The sequence below is a fragment of the Lingula anatina genome, chromosome 9, assembly GCF_051362555.1.
Source record: "Lingula anatina isolate TDL-2025a chromosome 9, LinAna3.0, whole genome shotgun sequence".
Classification (NCBI taxonomy): Eukaryota; Metazoa; Brachiopoda; class Lingulata; order Lingulida; family Lingulidae; genus Lingula; species Lingula anatina.
Window position 1 is genome coordinate 19,414,217 of NC_141775.1, and position 19,871 is coordinate 19,434,087.

General features: G+C 37.1%; 2 protein-coding genes across 11 annotated transcripts in view; both read left to right on the forward strand.

Annotated features, from left to right (window-relative positions):
* LOC147760096 (E3 ubiquitin-protein ligase NHLRC1-like) overlaps positions 1-17,712 on the forward strand; it is a 111,414-nt gene extending 93,702 nt beyond the window's left edge. The window contains exons 1-2 of one of the 3 annotated variants that reach the window (XM_086995358.1): positions 5,110-5,512; positions 16,382-17,712. In XM_086995358.1, the coding sequence (XP_086851484.1) occupies positions 16,762-17,697 (936 nt within the window). In that variant the 5' untranslated portion in view covers positions 5,110-5,512; positions 16,382-16,761 and the 3' untranslated portion in view covers positions 17,698-17,712. Of the gene's footprint in view, positions 1-5,109; positions 5,513-12,198; positions 12,453-16,381 lie in introns of those variants that run through there. The other 2 variants (XM_086995357.1, XM_086995359.1) reach the window with 2 other exon arrangements.
* The window catches only part of LOC106168600 (uncharacterized), a 348,468-nt gene that overhangs the window by 245,574 nt on the left and 83,023 nt on the right, over positions 1-19,871 (forward strand). The window lies entirely within an intron of this gene.

A 19,871-nucleotide genomic window follows, 5' to 3' on the forward strand; every position in this document is an offset into this window, starting at 1 on the left:
GTACCTGCATCAAAAATAATATAAATTTGATCATATATATCAAATATAGGCCTACATTATATATATATCATGTTTCTGAAAACCTACATATTTTCAGTTGAACACATTTGCTAATATTATATATCTTCATGACGCTATAAAATAACTGAATCTGATTTGCATCTCTTAAATAGAGATGTTTAAATTTAAGAGGCGTTGATTTTTGTTTCAAAATAAATAGTTCCTGTTTTTATTACTCTAACATATTTCAATGTTAGAGTAATAAAAATGAAAAACTTCAGGCCTGTTGTCCAATTCATCCCGTTGAATATTTCAGTCTATGTATAGATTATTCCTCATAAGGTCTGTTGAGTATAATAATAATAATAATAATAAAACACTTCTTTAAAACCGCGCTACACATGCGTCTCAGCGCTGTTTACATAAAAAAATTAAAACTCCACAGATAAATTAAAGCCAGTATAAACTAAAACAGAAAACTTAAAAAATTTAAAAACTAAGAAGATGCTATAAATTAAAGTATTCTTTAAATAAAAAAGTTTTTAAATTCTTCTTAAAACAGTAATATGAGTCATCCAGAGACACATTAGATCTTGTGATAAAATTAGACCATAAAATCGGTGCACAAATCTCGAAACTTCTGTGTCCATATGTTTTAAGAGTCTTTTTGGTGTCTTTTCGCTTAAGTTGAAGTTGTCCACTAGATCGAAGTGATCTGATAGGAGTTAAAAGTTCTATGGTAGAGTTTAAGTAAAATGGACGGTCGTCCTTTAAAATCTTAAAAGTCAAAAGTAATATTTTAAAAACTATTAGTTGAGACACGGGTAGCCAGTGGAGGTTTCGCAGAATTGGTGTGATGTGTTCGGACTTCTGAGCTTTACAGAGGAGACGAGCAGCAGAGTTCTGAATTGATTGTAACTTTTCCATTTGATAGTTAGGTATTCCAAACAACAGGCTATTGCAATAATCCAGTCTAGAAGTTACAAATGCATGGATGAGTAATTCAGTTTGCTTGGTGTTAATAAGGTGACAGATCTTGGATATCCGTTGGAGACTATAATATGCTGTTTTACATACTTTGTTGATGTGTGATGTCATTTCACATTTGTTATTAAAAATAACACCCAAGTTCCTATATAACATTACAGGCACGTGTTGGAGACAAAGATTACAATACCGATGGCCATGCAAGGTAGGGGACGCAAAATAACACACACAATAACACACAATAACACAAAACTCGAAAGCATCGCGAATTGCGACCGCATGCAAGTATAGCGATCAATCGCTATTTGCGACGGCGATTGTACTCACCTGCCAACTCAAAGCCCTAGCAAACACAACGCCATTATAGCCTCGAACGCTACTAAAATTCGATTGCCGCATAAAGTGAAGACGCCATAACATAATTACACACATTGTAATTTTATTTCAGTATGGTGCTAACCAAGATAATTTATAAGAATATCACAATTACAAATACCGATCTTTGAAGTGTTTGACACCACTAAAATATCAAAAACAATTCAATAACCAAAGGGCACGTGTTTGGACTGATACAATTACTGATACATTGGTGAGCAGTGTTCAGTCTCAGCATCACAGGCACTGAGAAAGGTCTAAAGTTACAAAATAAATTTCATATTCAAGGTTTAAATATGATACACTTACACAAACTGATAACAACAAATATACCAGAAAGCACTGCACCATTGTGTTGAGATAGATAAAAACTTTTGAACTTGGCCGGCTTTTAGTTTTCAGTTTATTTAAACTTGCTGATACACGTTGTGGTATAGCCAATTAGCCAATAAGCAGATAAAACAATGAGCCAATAATCCGGTCACTAAAATTAAACACACACACACTATAACATATGCAAATAATGTTTAAAACAATAATTCTCATAAATTCATTAATTTTAATTTTAAATAGCAAACTTAAGCACTTACATAACTGTGGAGTCTATAAAGTTATAGCAGGGGAGCCATGTCCTTCTCCTTTCAGAGTCAAGTAGCAGTGTGTGATGTGCAGGCTAAACGTGTTTAGGAGTTCCATATGTCTAGCAGCCTCACGCGCTTAGCAGGGGATGTGCTTAGACAATGTGCTTAGCTTGCAATAGACATATACACATATATACATGTGTTCAACATACATTTTCAACAATAGCTAATTCCAGTATTTACATTTTTCACTTTCATTCATTTATTTTGCAAGTTGTAAAACACTCCTTTCCTGGGTCATAAAAGGGGACATATAATGCTACCAGCTATTTGCTTCTTTCTACATAAACCCTGTTAAAATAATATAAAGTACGTACTTACCGTTCTCTTAGGTGATCAAAACTGCAAAATATGTACAACATGCTCATTTTCCTTCTTTATTTAACAACACCCGATCTTTTTGTACATGGAGTGTTTCATATTGACAATGCAAACAGGTCTTAGACTTTCTTTAACCTGAAACACACAAACACACGCAAATACATGTACATTGTACTTATTGATAAGGTGCGTACTATTTAAAAGTTTAATATAAAAATAAGTAATGTGCGTACATGTATGTCCATTTGTGTTTCTGTGTGTGTGTGTGTGTGTGTGTGTGTGTGTGTGTGTGTGTGAACGAGAAAAGACAGAGATCTTAAAATCATGAGCAGCGGACACATTTGTACTGGCCTTTACAAGGTGACAACAAGTTTGTAGAACACGACACGGAGGCTGCCCTAATCTTACACTTCTTGCCAGTATATACTGCCATGCATACGTTATTTTCTGGACATCTTTTGCAATGCCCCCCCCCCCTCCCCCCAAGCTGTAAATTAATATTTTGAAGTTTTGTTCACTTTTAAAGCGGTTAAGGGCATGCATAGTGATTTGAATGAAGCAAGTAGGAAATTTATGAAATCATGACATATATTCACATCAAACTGGCAAAGGGAAATGTAGTTTTCAGTTTCAGCTTTCTTTCAAGTTTTTAGGTAGAATGTACTTAATTTTCAAATAATAATAATAATAATAATAATATAGTCTGATTTTCATGATTTTAACAGGTCATTTGACTTTAATTGAACTACATTATTTTGTTACAATATGATCGATCTATCAACATAAAACGTGTCACATCAAACTAAACTCCTTATTCAGGGAAAAATTAAAGTTAAAGCGTTGACAGCACGTCGTGTCCAGGTCCACTTCTGTATTTTCTTTTCTTGAGGACGCTCAGTGGCACTCCCAGAACACCCAGCTCTACTATCATTGCTGGACAATGGCATCTCATTGCCCTATATAAACATTATATTTGTAAGTTGGTGCGATACAACTGTTGCGTTTGCGAAATATATTCTGGAATTTGCTTCTCCCTGTGGGTCAAAATTTAGATCACACTTATTACTCCATAAAATAAAACAATTATCATTTAAATTCACAAACTAGTGTTGTTTGGGTCATTTCATAAAATACTACTCTGCAAGGAGAATTCTTTATCAAACAAAAAGCAAAGATGAGGCAAATAAAATCAAATAATGCAATGTTTTAGTAGACGAAGTAATTATATTATAGTGATCAGGGATTTCCAAGGACTTCTCAGGAATCTAAGCACCCCTTGTGGTCTCTGTATTACTTTAAATGAAGTTATATTCTGAAGATATACATCTATGTGTATAAATTTATAAGGCTGGAGACCTTGCCTTCAGTTCTTTATTTTTATTCAGTTTATTATTCTATTTCGCTGAAGTTCAGTGGTTAACAGTGTCTGTTTACATACACTGTATAGGATAATGCTCTTCTGATACAAGTTGGGCCTTTGGGTTTCCTGTACACAATGATCACACCGTAAAAGTTTTAAGAAAAAGTCCTTACATGTAACAGCTCCTTGTACTTTATGTATCATTTGTCTGAAGGGAACCTCCACCTTTCGGGTCTCATTGCCTCAGTGGTATGATTCAATCACCCGTCATTATGTCAACCATATAGAAAATGGAGCGTGTGTATTGATTCCTGACTTTCATAAGGGGTCTTTCAACCAATTTCATATCAGATACTGGTAGAGAAGAATGAGAAGACCTTTGGTGGAGGGTATAACCACTGCACATGCTTGGCATGTTTACACTCACCACTAGAATAAAGCGCAGGGCGCTGCAACTCAAAAATGAATTAAAATATCCGACATTTACTGATGTTTGGGTAATAGGGCGCATTCCCATAGATTTTAGATCGATCTATCCCCGTGGGGAGTCTCGCTAGATTACTGTCAGATAATCCGGCTTAAATGTCCGTCCCGCCTACTATATGTACAAGATGTAAGGGGGTAATTAACTACCGTGCTCGCTCGGCTGACTGCAATATAGCGTGAACCCCCAGGGAGTTAGGTCGATCTAGTTGGATCGATCCAAATCTCTGGGAATGCCGTCATAGACGACGTGCAATTCTTCCTTTATGCAAGGTTAGGGAGACAACAGGGATTTATGGTTACAAACTGAAATAACCTTGAAACTTATCTGAAAACTTAGAGCAAAGATGTATTAAGCCTGCACGTATGTGATATCTTCAAGATTATAAATCCATTACTCAATAAAAACGCCGTTAAAATGAAAAGTATAATGGTAATATAATTAAAACGCCACACAGGTTACACAAAGTGACAAAGAATCTTATTCGTGGCAATAACTGATATCTATGAATCAAGTCACAGAAGTACAACGAGTTATTTCAATGACGGTATCCTCTTTCAGCAGTCACTGTGCTGGTAGGTACACATGTATGCTAGTACCTGCTTTAAAAACGTATGACATGGTTACTTGGATATTGAAAAAGGCCGGAACACATGGGACATCAGTAGAAATGAGAAAAAAATGTGTGTAGTCGTAAATCATAATTTTCAACAACATTTTCTATTATAACATGTGCAGGTAACTCAAGTCACCTTGTTAAGATAATGGCACACAAAGAGCCGGTTGCCCGCCATTTCTTAAAAAGGGGAATCCCCGCCCTAATGTTGTAGATTGATAGTTTTCTGGCCAATAGATGTGACTGTAACACTACTTCCTCGATACATTTCCTGGCACATACACCATAGGTATGTGATTTTTTACTGGTCACAAATTCTCGAGCATCATCAAACCCCTTTAACCGTTTAACCCTGCAGGCAAACATGCAGCAGTTTATCAGAGGAAGGATGCGACAGTTGCTAAGGATCATATTTGCCTTATGTGGGAACGTTTGAGATAACGGACATAAATGCAGAAAGTCAAAAGTGTGAGTGTTATTTAAACTGTATTTACTCGACCACACAGAGCACTTGTACTCGCTGATTAATTTCAGTAACAAAGCAACAACTGCAGCTATCAGAATAACCAGATGTAAGCCATATAGACAATCTGCGGGCTGTCATTCCTCGCTGAATCAGCGGCCTACTGGTCCTACAATAAATCTGAACCAGCTACAACAAATAATTCGATGGTGTCACTTGGATATCGGCCGTGCCTGTTTTGGCAGTTATTAGTCGCTCCCTTCTGGTAAGTAAAATTCGCCTCTGACATAATTAACACCTTTCTATTTTGCGGTGGGATAGAAATCGGTTTTATATCCTGTTTCACCTATATTATTCGATCGTTGATCAGTGACGGATTTAGGGTATGCCAGAGGGATCCTGTCCCTCCCTCCCGATATCTGAAATTAATCACAACAATGGTCCCCTCTTGAAATGAACCAAGAGGGGGGGGGTCGCCTTTACATCCCGGAACCCCCTTCAAATAATCCTGGATCCACCCCTGATTAATGATGGAAAATGCTAAAATAATGTCTCAATTGTGGCGTGCTTAGGCCCCGTATTATGGAAGGAAACGGAAGTGCGCTGATAACGTTGCGTGAGGTAAAACAAATACAAAGACACAATATGGGTATCTAAAATGACGAAAGTGTGTAATAAAATGAATATCAGCGATAAAATGTCTAATATTATTCATATTGTTGACCTTTTTACGAGATTTTAAATATAAATGTTGTTCAAATCGTTAAATACTCATTAACAGCTTCATTGAATCGGATTATGAAACAAAACTAGGGGCAGAAAGACACTGTGACGTGGGAGTATTTGAAGCAATTTGTAGTCGTATAGTAATTGGAATTGTTTTATAAGAGTATTAATTTCAGTCATTGTTTTTTCTTCAAGACTATGCTTCACAAGAGTGTCCTCCAACATAACGAAAGTCAGTTTGTCACTGCTTTCTAGGACTTTACCTCTCGCCCTCTGAAAAAAAAAAAAAAAAAGATCGCACCCATAATTTTGTCTAGATTTCCGTAGGGTTAATTCTTGAAGCCCACTCAAAAAATTATCAAACCTTTGATGTAACTTGATTCAACCTCACTGCTGTCTGTAAATACCAGCACAAATTTAATACAGTTTTCGTAAGGGGAAACCCTCAGTCGCTCATGATGGGGCAGTAGTCGACTAGATCTGCCTCATCAGATTGACTTAGGGACAGCTTTCCATGCACACCTCCCTTCAGAAAACATATTGCAATTCACTGCCACATTTCAATTTCAGTGTTATTGTTCACTATGTCAGCTCAGCGTAGCATGGACTGCATGTACATCGTGTGTACAAAGAAATAATTTTGGGTGACTATATTTAGAGGGCGCACATCGCAACCAACCGCTTATCGCAGGCAATACAAATACTGATATCGATTACCGTCATCACAACCTCAAAGCTATTTCTGCTGGCAAAAATAGAAATTAAAACTAAGATGTATCTTTGAGAGTTCTGTTGACAACTGAGTTATCTCTGTCTGATACACAGTTGTCTAACATATTCTCTTTTGTTGTTCTAAACTAAGGTTTTGATTGTAATGGTATAGGTCCTATACATACATGTATATTCTTCCATAATACACCACCGTACCATTCCACTATAGTTCTGCCTAAGTAACTATAGATGGGAGACATCTTCAGAGAATCCCATTTATGTAACCATCTATGTTACTCAGTGATTACTGCATGGAGAAATTGTATGCAGGTGTCACACTGTCCCGAAATTGTTACAGAATGGACACACGATAAATAAAAACTTCAAATAGGGTTCTGGTTGTGAAAAAATCAAAGAAAAGAAAAGGCACCACAAGCCGTTGACAAAAACATGTAATTCATTCAATGATAATTATAACATTCTGTTATATGCATGTATAAAATACAATACAAAATGTTAAACAATAAAAAGATAAAAACGGAGAATTTGGTCAGATGACCGAATGTAATACAAAGGAACATATTTCAAAATATGAAAGCTATAGGGAAATATATATCGCCGTCTTTACCCTCCAAATAACAAATAAATAATAAATAAATAAATGAATAAACAATTACAAATACAGAAATGGCACGTTCAGCCGACGCTGAGGTTTCGTGCATTTTGTGCATGATAGCAAGTTTTCGTCCAAAAATGGGTTAAGTTCTCAAAGAAAAGAAACCTGCTTGTCAGTAGAACAGATAAAGACATGATTCATGATGCTAATGTCACATCACCATAACACGATATCAGTTGATTATATTGACTTACTGTCAGAAAAATCCTCTCTGTTGAGCTCGGCAGCTGTATATAGTATCACTAATCGTACACCCTTTACTGCGTCCTTGCCAAACATATTTGATTAAATTGCATTTCTTGTGAATATAATATGTAACGTTCACAGGGACTGATATCTATGATCCATCCCTTCTGTAAACTGTTGCATCCTGTACGTGTTTTTAGCAACGAAAAAAAAAAAACACGCTTACATTCCGCCCAATATGTCGTGAAAGTCATTGGAAACATAAACAATTCTGTTTGTCAAAGTTCTCCTTTACCTGAACACCCACGAACACCGTTTTAACACCAATATAATGACACCATTTAGTACTCCAAAACACTGTCGGCAATATTTCTTAAATTTTCATTTCGGATATTATTGTTGCTAAAGCAAAATAGTGTCTTTGTTTACAGAAGATCTGTAAATAAAGGATCGTAACTCCATAACAAAAGGATTAACCAAAATGTCGGCAAGCAATTGTAGCCCACTGACTCGTGGTCAGCTATGCCAATTTTTGTGATAAAATCTTATTTGTGGATAAAAGTATGTCCCAAACCGATTTCTATCCCACCGCAAAAAAGAAAGGTGTTAAATTATAAAACTCTGAGCTGATTGCAACGAGAACTATAACGTCGATATTTTGTATTTTCGAGGGCATTTTTTTGTTTTAAATCAGCAAAGATAGATCCATTACTGAATAATTAGATGCAGGAAAATATCATTTTCGGTATCTAGAGGATAACAAATGCTTAAAATACCCGTCAGCTTATTAATCCCTAACAATCTGCACACAGCTTATCAGGTCGAGTCCTTCAGTGACGTCACCACTTATTCAGCAAGCGGTGACTCCGCCTGAAGCAACACCTGCCCTATTAAAAAAAAATCTCTGAAAAATTTTGTTAATTAGGTATGACTTCCTTTTTTTCAGTTAAGTTTAAAAAATACGGTTTTGGTAATTTCCCTTCTCATAATTAACAAGGAAAGGTGCTTCAAGGGGGGGGGGGAGGGGGAGGGGGCACAAGTTCAACGTTCACCATTTGTATGAATAGTGCTCTTGATGGCCAGCACCGCGCCGACTTTTTGGAAATTTAAAATAATGAGAGAACTCTTAACTTGCACGCCTTTCTAAAGCGCCAATGCATTTTAAACCCATGTGTCTGTCTACATAAGTTTATAACCCTGAGCTACGCAAACTTAGTTGAAGTTATAACAACAGTTACATTATTTCCATCGATTGTTAACGCTGCATAGGGACTGCAGTGTTACAGAAAGGAAACTTGTACCGAAAAAGGGGAAATTTGTCTTGAATAATTCGTCATTGTGTAACTTAAGTTCAACAAGGTCGTTACAAATACAGTCTTCTCAAGACAACTTCTCTACAGAGTATATTCAATGGACACTAAATTTAGTTTTATTTAACTGACCCTGTCACCTGTATATAAAGATATGCAAGCTATGATATCATTCTCTGTTTACCTGCAGACGGCCATATCAAGAAAGGTAACCTCTATAACCAAGATAAACTGATCAGGGCATGGGAATTTATTGACATCAGAGCTGGGTGCTGAGATATTACTGTTTGAACAGATTAAATCTGTCTACTCTTGTGGACGCAGGCTGGCACTGTGACAGTCACTGTATGTTTAAGAGCGAGATAAGACACTGTCACCCGAGCAATATATACCAGCACACCTTGAGCATCAGAGATGTTTTGACATTTATCTTGAGAGAGTGGCTGTCTATCATGTCACATACATACTAGACTAGTAAACTGAGCGAAAAAAATGGCCTAACCCAGGACTAATTGCAAAAAAAAATAAAATTGTAATAATGTTTTTTTAGAAAGCTAAATATCCAAATTTCAACATATTAAAAAACTAGAAAATTTTTAATAGTGGAAAATGTTTTTAAGGCAGTTTTCCAAGATGGCCGCCAATATATTAAGTCTCTATAGGCAAAGTTTTTGCCAGGTACGATATGGCGAGATGGTGTAGCCTTGTAACACCAGAGGAAAACTCTCACCATACATGCTTGCTCCGTCAAATGTGTCTGTGCCGGTAGCCATGAAAACCTTATTTAATCCCTGGTGCCGCGTCTGATACATGTACATGTACTTCAAAGCGCATAGTGATACACATCTTGAAAAGCGATAGCGCGATCCATTTATCGGTGAATTCTGGATCATTTGGTGCCACGTCTGGTAGTTAGGTAGGCCTGACAAAGTAATCGGATGGCATTGTTTGTATCTGTGTTGAGAAAGTACCCGTCACTCATGTTAAAACGAGTTTTGATAGGTAACGATGCAGGATTGATTTCAATGATTTGGCACTTGTCAGGTCAACTGAATAATCCAGCGATTATTTAGAAAACTCACCTTGCAAAATGTCATCTAAGTATATATCTGGTAGTAAGAAGGTGCTCAGCTGCACAACAAACAATGAGTCTATTGCAAAAAATGCATGTATTCATTTCTTTGTGTGTATGTAGAAGTTTCGTCAATTTTTATTAATTTTTTTTTTTTCATTTTATTTTATTTTCTTGTAGATTAATTTTGTCTAAAACTACATAAATCGACTTTGTTTGTGTTTCCTGCTACATATCATTGGTCCCCTAGTTTGTATCATCTGGCGTTGTCTCTGGGCAGAAATGCCGAACAAAATGGCAGAACGCTGACAATCCTATCGCGCCATCGGAAAATGTTACCAAAAACGATTTTTGACATCTCTAAGTCCTCAAAGATAGTAGACAATGAGCAAGGGTTCCATATGATCGTTTAACTGATAACAGTTAAAACTCTGTTTTGACCAATATGCTCTGTTAACCTGCCTGTGGACATTTTTGTCATTTTTAAAACAGCTTTCTAGACTGCCGAGATAAGTGAATTTCTCCCCATCTAAATATATTGGATATATTCCCATCGTACTAACTGGATCGATCTAACTTTGCGGGAGTTCTTGCTAATATGACTTCGGTATAATCAGCCCAATTGTCTATATAGTGGCAAGCCCCGTTATAGCAGTAACTAGCAGCTTAATTAGGCGTGTGTTCATTTAAGTCTTCGGTATAATCAGTTCTATTGTCTATATAGTGGCAAGTCCCGTTGGGTAACAAGCAGCTTAATAAGGCGTGTCAACATTTAAGTCGCTTACACTGAATACAATTTAGTGAGAATCCCTACAGAGTTAGAACTTTATCCAGCAGTCACGGCTCCACTCCCGTGTACTTCCACCTAAAATGAAAGCTTCACGTCTTACACAAAACAGAATCATAGAAACACTACTATGTTCTAATATGCAGTTTGAAAAAAAATAATAACTTCCCAAAATTAAACAGAGATGCGTTTTGTCCAACAGTCGACGCTGTAGCTACATTTTGGGAAAAATTCGTTTTTGGTTTTAGGATTTTTTAAATATCGGAATCAAACTTATTTCAACGGCATCATTAAGCGGGATGAAAGATTTTTTTCAAATGATACTGGGAAACTTTCTTGTTCCCATAATCCTATCGTAATAGCTGGATCCATATAATTCCTCGGGGATTCTTACTAAATTGCATTCAGTTTAACTGCCTTAAATATCTGCCCCTCCCTCCTCGTAACTTGAAGTACTTGGATAAAGTCAGTTATGGGAACGCAGTTTTAAACAACTTCCTTCTGATTTTATGGTCTTTTACGTTAAATTTATCTTTACTTCATTGACTTCATTGGGCTTTTAACCTACAAAGACGGTAACTTTTAAATAAACAAATTCCTCCAAACTCCCTGATAACAATATGTAGGACTAGTTCACATACTTCACATCAAGTTGCTTATTTTTGTAGGGATCAGTTCCTTATAGGGAGCTTTCCAACAGACGTTTTTCTTCTATTCTTTGAGGATTGAAAGAAGTGCAAAAGACTAGGACAAAGAAACCAAAGTCTGCCCTAGATTGATATGATCATACATGAGGCGTTTCAATATTTTAAGGCAGTTCGATAGCCGTCCTGGTATTAGAGAACATCCCAAAACCGAAAATGATATTTTTCTTCCCAAAATGTCCATAATTAATTGGTCTTTTCGGAAGTTTGTTTATTTTTAAAACAGCAAATTAGAACAGGGATATCAATATTGACTCTACACCACAAAAAAAAAAAAAAAAAAAAAAAAAAATATATATATATATATATATATTGCCAAATATATAATTTCCCAAAGTCAACGATATTTTCAGCTTATCCAGTTACAGCACATTTTAAAACTATTTTTTGCTGTCAGGGGTCTCTAAGAGACCATTCCCAGAGTTATCGTACTAACTTTGGATCGATCTATCTCTAGGGGGATCCACACTACATTGCTTTCAACTTAAGCGGCTTAAATGTCTGTCACACCTACTAAAAATGTTAGGGAATAATTAACCACCAGAGGCCGAGCGTGCACGAAAATTAATTATTCCTTAGTTGATTCGAAAGGCGTGACAGACATTTAAGCCAGTTAAGTTGATAGCAATTTAGCGTGAACCCCTTTGGAGTTAGACTGATCCTGTTGGGTCGATCTAGGCATTGTATCATACCAGGAGGATGGCTTCATCTCTGAGGGGATTCTCGCTGAATTTAGTCATTGTAATCAGTTAAATAGTCTCACACGCCACCTCGAGAAGTTAATAGGAAAAGAAAAGTGATCACGCCAGCATGACGTAATGTGTATTTGTCTTTAACGTGTGAATGCAGCTGAACAACGTGAATGCAGCCGAATATCACCTACACTTTATCACCTATCTTATATGTGTGTAAATAAAGGCTTAGTGCCAGGTTGACACTTGAAGTTTGGGATTTGAACACAGCAGTCGTGTTTGTCTCTACATGTCATGGCGGAGGGTAACCTTTGTGGATGTGATTTTCTACAAGTAGGAAGGTACAGTTTTATAGTAGGGCAATTTTTTTGGTCTTCATTTCGTTAATTAAATTGATTGCATTACAAGAAAACAATATGTGAACATTACAGGCCCAAACATAAAGAACGTACTGCAGGTTTTGTATGTTTTGGTGGTCACCATATAGAATGGGTTGATAAGTATAAATAGCTGGTGTCTTATGTAAAATGAATCTGCTACTATAGCACTGGGATTTATTAAGGCAAAATGAAAAAAAACTTGATCAAATGGGATTCTACACATGCCACAAATTGTTGAACAGCCGTGTGACTCCAATTAATTTTAGAGCATGGGTCGGGATATTTGGGGATTTTCGGAAAATGAAAACTGTGGAAATGTACTATATGACGACTCAGGTCGGATACCATTGAAAGTTGTCAAATGGCTGAACATACTCAGATATGGAACAGTTTGCACAGCAGTCGGAGATCGGTACATTTCACTCGTTAGTTACGAACTACTTCCTTGTTTTCACAAGGTCCTTCAAGACCTCTAAAACTTCGTTCTAATTGCAGCTCATACACCCAAAAATACTTAGATATGGACATATCGGATTATATTAATGCCAAATTTCCACATGGCAACGATTTACAGCCTCCCGGGAATTATTTTCCATTTACACTCTTTGTCGCGCTGGCGGTCGACGCAGCATTTATTTCTAAACAAGTTGACCGCAAATTAAGCACGATTTTGCATCTTCAAGTTTCGTGTCACGTTTTCATATCATGCATTTATTATTTCTACAAGTTTTCTCTGCCCAAAATGCGAAAAAAAAAGAGAGTTATCTTACCATGTTGTTTAGAAAACTTCTTTTTCCTCCGACAACCCGTCTTCACTACCGTTCATCTCTATGTTAAAATGACCACTCAGCTTCGTTTTTAACACCACTGCAAGTCCCTTCCGGCACAATTCTGACCAATGCTGACCTTCTCCGGTTCCCTTTATTGTCTGTATATATTCTGATCGGTCTCTCTGTCCGTGTCGTCGCTGTTGCTTACTGCCGCCCCCCCCCCTCCCTGGCATTTTGCTCAGGCTACGGCCCTGTTACGGTAATTATTTTTTTCACCATTTAGGTCACATTGCCTCATATTTAAGTATTTTTGATGATGTGTATTTTGTTGATGTTTCTTCTTTTTGCTGTCTGTATATTTACCAGCTTTAATGGTCTAGTTTATAACTTTTTGGGTTGGCACTTTACCTTTACCTAGAAACTGTACGTTACACAGACACGACTATTAATGAAATAATATCCCAACTATACAAAAAGTAATTACAAGATGAGAGTCCTTTCTTACTTCGGTGCACTGCTTATATTGAGAATTTCATGAAAAAAATGGGTATCTAAACAAATGGTATGAATGAAATATTTAAGGTTTAAGTGTGTGTGTGTGGGGGGGGGGGGAGTCAATTAGCAACATTTTTTGTCACGATTTTTGATATAAGGCAGAAAAAATGTATACAACAGGTGTGTTACAAGCCCGAAGGGCTGGGTGTTCAATGCACATTACAAGTAAATAAAACGATTATGTTGATATGATAAACGCAAGGTGTTCAGTCATAGCTAACAATTAATAATAACACGATAACCCACAACAGCACTGCTGCATTACTTATTAACTCGAGTCTTCTTCCAGTCATGTTGTACTTTGGACTTATCTGCTGACAAACACGTGATGGGGCTAGAAACAGTGACAAGTAGATTTAGTACAATAATTATCCTTCACTTTGATATCATTTTTGTACCTTGTCTTACTTTATTCTATCAAGAAAGGGTGACTCCCGATTTCGCCACACAGAATAATTATTGAACACATTTAATAAATTTTACCTACAGTTCTAACTCCCTCAATTCACAACAGATAACTTATTAAGACAAGAGAGAGAGAAAGAGAAAGAGAGATGAGACGGGGGGGGGGGGGGGGGGTCAAGAAATAGCCTACCTTACTCATGTTACTGGGTATATCTTCTCACTGCGATATATCTTCTCACTGCGATGGCTTTCTGTAATACAGCTGATAGCAATTATCCCTGGCAGAAAACGGCACAACAGGTCAGGAAACAAGCCACCTTGATATAACTGATATTATAAAAACTTTTACAAAGCTTTGCAAATTATCCTTTCCTATATTTGTATTTAATGTTCAACAGTTTTTCTTTTGTTTTGTTTATAATGTCGTTTATTGAGAAATATGTTTCAATGATTGCGTGAGTTAGAGCAGATACATTGATAAAAGAAGAGAGAGAGAGAGAGGGAGAGGGAAGGGAGAGAGAGAGAGAAGGGAGGAGGGTAGCTTTATATGTTGCCATGCGCACGCATTGTCACTCTCCAGATCTTGTTTCCAGGGCCGTAGCCTCCGGGGTGGGGTGGGGGGGGGGGGGCAGGGAGGGCAGCTGCCCCCCCCCCCCCCTGGAATTTGGAATTTTCCACACCGTGATAGGGGGACACACCCCCCCCTTGGGGGCTTCGCCCCCTCATGTCCGCTTACTGCCCCCCCTGGCATTTTGCTCAGGCTACGGCCCTGGTTTCTATCAAGTTAGAGCAGGTACATTGATGAAAGAAGATAGAAAGACAGAGAGAGAGAGAGAGAGAGAGAGAGAGGGAGAGGGGAGGGGAGAGAGAGAGAAGGGAGGAGGGAAGCCTTATATGTTGCCATTCGCGCGCGCCTTGTCACTCTCTAGATCTTGTTGCTATCACGTTTACTCAGAGCTTTCAAGCAAAACGACAAGCGACACAGAAATCGGTTACCCTATTTTTTGTATCCCTTTTTACCTTTTACAAAAAATTAGAAAAACGGAACTTTTTCATAATGATCTGCTCATACAGATAATTCCAGAAACAGGCCTACGCTTATTATAAATTCAGGGTTGGTCTTAGATATATGCCATAGATTCTATTATCATTTCACCAGATTAAAGGAGAAGACTCTTTCCAGACCCCCCCCCCTCCAGTCTGATACTGAAAAGCTAATCCTGGTTACCTTCGCCTTCCTGTGGGTAGGGAAGATCATGATTTCTTGAAATTATTTTTCTAAAAGCGTACAGATGACATTCCCCCCTCCCCAACATACTGTTGTACATGTACTGGTAGATTTGCAAAAATGACACCTTAAAGACCAGGGCCGTAGCCTCCGGAAAGGGGGGGGGCAGCTGCTCCCCCCCCTGGGATTTGAGGTGCAAAAAAAAAAAAATTAAAATAATAATCGCAAAGATAAAAAAAAATAAATAAATAATTGCTAAGTTGGTATCAATTCTGTGAGAAAATGCACTCATGGCCACTTGACAATCATTCAACAATCTGTTTACAAAGGTGTACTGTTTACTTGTGTGTACTTAGCGGATTGGCTCTCTTGCTTGTCCACAGAGGAAGAAACGTTATTCCTGATCCTGAGACAATCTACGAAATGAAGTCCAATTGGCGTGTTGTGTTGAAAAAATGACTGTACTTATAGCAAAATGAACCCACAATTTCTGACTTCTAATTGAGCAATAAATAACAGTTAAAATGCACCAGAATGCAGTAGGCCTATTAGGGCCTATACATACAGTTTTTAAAAATTTTCCACACCGTGTATTATACATACAGTTTTTAAAAATTTTCCACACCGTGCTTCGCCCCCTCGTGTCCGCTTACTGCCCCCCCCCCCCCCACCCTGGCATTTTGCTCAGGCTACGGCCCTGAAGACAGACGCGAATACTTTTAATCTTATGTCCCCTAGCCAGTTAGTCTGCAATCTCAAGATTATTATTATTATTATTATTATTATTATTATTATTATTATTATTATATTTTATTTTTTATGTGATGATTCTTGTGACCTTTGGTAATTACTAAGATGTCGGAGTCATACCATGATTCTTCTTCTTCTTCTTCTCATTATTATTATTATAGCACAATCCTTACTCCTTGCAGATACCTGTTTTAAAATTGACATTCTACTGGCACCTGAACTCGCTGTGTCATCTATTATCCACTGCTCTGTGATGCCGTTTTGTTTCTCGTGGACTGTGATGCCGTTGCCGCCATTCTGTGTCCTGTCCTGGCCTTTCTCCTAAGCGATTCAGTGCTGTATGTGATAAATAGGCGCCATTTTCTTCAACAGCCAGGAAGTAACAGGACGGAGATTGTGGGATAATGCTGAACATATTTGACAAAGAAAGAGATATGATCTGACCGACTTGTAGGTTTATGGAGCAAGTGTTTATGTTACTGTGATCTCCAAGCTGCAGCACCAGAAGTAAACATAAAGTTTAGCAATCACTGACAGAAATATTACAGGATCTACTGTCGGAATGGAAGCCATGTTAGGGCAGTCTAGACGAGGTGTAAATCCAAGATCAGGACAGGTGACAGTACAGACACAACCTCCATTAGCTGAACAGGAAACAAATCCAACATCAGCTCCACATCCTCCTGTTTTCTTAGACAAGGCAGAATGTGTGCGTTCCTTCAGTGCTAAACTGGAAGATGATAGAGACATATACATAACTGGGTTAGCCATAGATAAGGAACACATGTTTGTTGTGGATAGAGGAAACAACAGAACAGAAGTATTCACACATGAAGGACAATTTAAGTTTGACATTAAAGTAAACATACCATATGATGTGGCTGTGTCACAGACTGGTCACCTGTATATAACATCAGATGGTCACAGTTGTGTCCAAGTGTACTCCACCAGAGGTCAGCAGGTGACAACCATGGGTCAGCGTCTACTGGAGGAACCACTGGGTATTACACTGAACAGACAAGGTCATGTGATGGTTTGTGACAGAAGAAAGAAGTCCATCTTCACATTCCATGCAGACAGTGGACAGCTCCTGAACACTATTCCACTCAGTATGTGTAGATACCCACAGTACATCACAGTGAACAGTGTGAATGATAACATTGTGATATCAGACTGGAGATACTGTGTACATGTGCTGTCACCTACTGGTGATCATCTGTACAAGTATGACGACAGCAGAGAAGGCAGTAAACTGAGTTTACCATGTGGAGTGTGCACAGACAGCTATGGTCACATCTTCATTGCTGACTGGGATAACAACAGGATAGTGGCACTGAGTCCACAGGGACAGTTTATCAGATACATTGTCACTAAGGATGATGGGTTGAAGTATCCCAGTGCAGTAGTCATCAACCCTGCTACTGGTCAGCTGGTGGTGGCAGAGTATGACGTCAATGTTAAGACATTCCAGTACAGTGACCTGAAACAAGGTAAGTAACATGTATTAACTGTGTGTAGATATGATTATTATGTAAAATATTTGAAAGTTAATTAGTCTTACAATGTTTTTATCCATAAATATGTTTGCCTTTATTTCAAGAAAAAACTTTTAAGCATATTTAAATTCAGTAAGCACACAGCTGTGCTTTAGTAAAAATGTATGTAGAGTGGAGACATTTTCTATAGTTAATACTTTACTGTTACTGACAAATTTCCATGAACCCATTAGTGATTAGGATTTTGAATGATGATGAAGAACTCTTTTTAATGGAATTTATAGTATGCTTTATTTGTATTTTTATTAAGTCACAAGAAAAACATCTTATATTGTTTAATCCCTGAACTTCTTGTCCATTTGTCAGTGAAGAACAACTGAAATCTCACAACAGAACAGTCCAATTCTTCATATTCTTCATCTTGTAGCTGTTCATGAAAGCTTAGATATACCTAAATTCTCAAATGTACTTTGTCAAGTTTCTTGATGTCTTACCACTTCTAGATTCAAAGACATTTCATCACCAGTTTGTTGTTAACACACACAAATAAATTAAATGTTGAAGTACTTTGGATGATACCTTATTTTCCTGACTTTGTGGATTGTTGTTTGCAAATAAAACTAGCAGACGACCATTTTTCATGAAATGGAACTACTTTTCACAGGAAGTAGTATATTCATACACAACAGTGACCTTGGGTTTGGAATACAAAAAAATAGTACATGCATTCATACTGTCACAGCATGCAAATTATAATGAAATATACAAAACTAAACACATTTTTATGTAACACAAAAAGTTAAATGCATTTTTATTTATATTATTATTATTATTATTATTATTATTATACTGGATAAAAACGTTGATGAAATGGTTTTGACCACCTTTTTGGACTTTTTAAACTTCATGCTGATGGACCCACATATTTATGTCAAAGGCCCAGACTAAATCTAGTCCCATGCATAAAAAGCCCAGACCCCATGTTTATTACGCCCTGGCTGGGCCCATTCTTTATGGTGTTTGTTTTGTTAACAGCATAGTGGGCAAGTTAATTGACCAAATTAATTGGCCAAGCTGCCAGTTTGTTTGTATGTGCAGGGGATGTCTTATAGAATAATAAAATCAGACAGAATATGCTGTGATTCCTAAATAAAATAGATGGGGGGGGGGGGGGGGGGGGGGTAGGAGACACCAAGGGGCTCATGATTATAAATGCCATTGCATTAATAATAATGGTTACATATGCACAACTCCTTTCTTATGTTTGAGTCATAACATGGTAAATTCATCTTATTATCACGTAGGTGTAATATTTGGCCTTATCAAATATGTTTTTCATTGCATTAACAAAAATAAGTAAAATGTGTACAAAAGCTTGTTTCAGCAAAATGGTTTAAAATAATTTTTACTCAGAACATATCTTAAGAAGAACCTGCTAGGGGAGAAGACATATATGTTGTGGGAATTATACACCAATATCATATTCACCATAAATCATTGACATAAAGAGCTAGTGCATCATATTTATGACCTAAGTTGAAAATGACCCATCGTAACAGCTAGAAATAGGTACTTTTTGGACACAGAATTGGCCATGTTTTTGTAAATTGTAGTCGGATTATTATAATTCTTTTTTTATTTTGCTCCTATGAACAGTGTCTTTGATATCAGTCTATCAGCAATCTCTAATCATAAATTGTTAATTTATCAGACACTTGTAACATTAACCACATTTAATTGTTCACCCTGATTGTGAAACAGCCGCCTGCTCCAAATGTACTTGGTCTTCTCCAAATTAAAAAAAAATCTGGATGTTGATAAAATTTATTCTGAACAGTCTATAAGCCAGGCAGATTCAGTACAATGGCATATGTATTTGTAGGTTGATAACTTATTAACTAAAGAAAAAACAAACTTCATGTAATAATCATAATAGTGATACATAATACATGTATGGTGATACATTTCACCACATTATGATGCAAACACCATCAAATGGAAACAAAAATTAACTTATTATTAAACCAACTTAACAAATGTTTGTGCCAAGCAGATATTTAGCATTGTACAATGTACATGTATTTCAGGAACTGCTCAGAATTATGCTGATTGTCATTTCAAGTCTAAATTAAACAAACATCAATGTCGCCTACAAAACTGACACAACTGCACCATA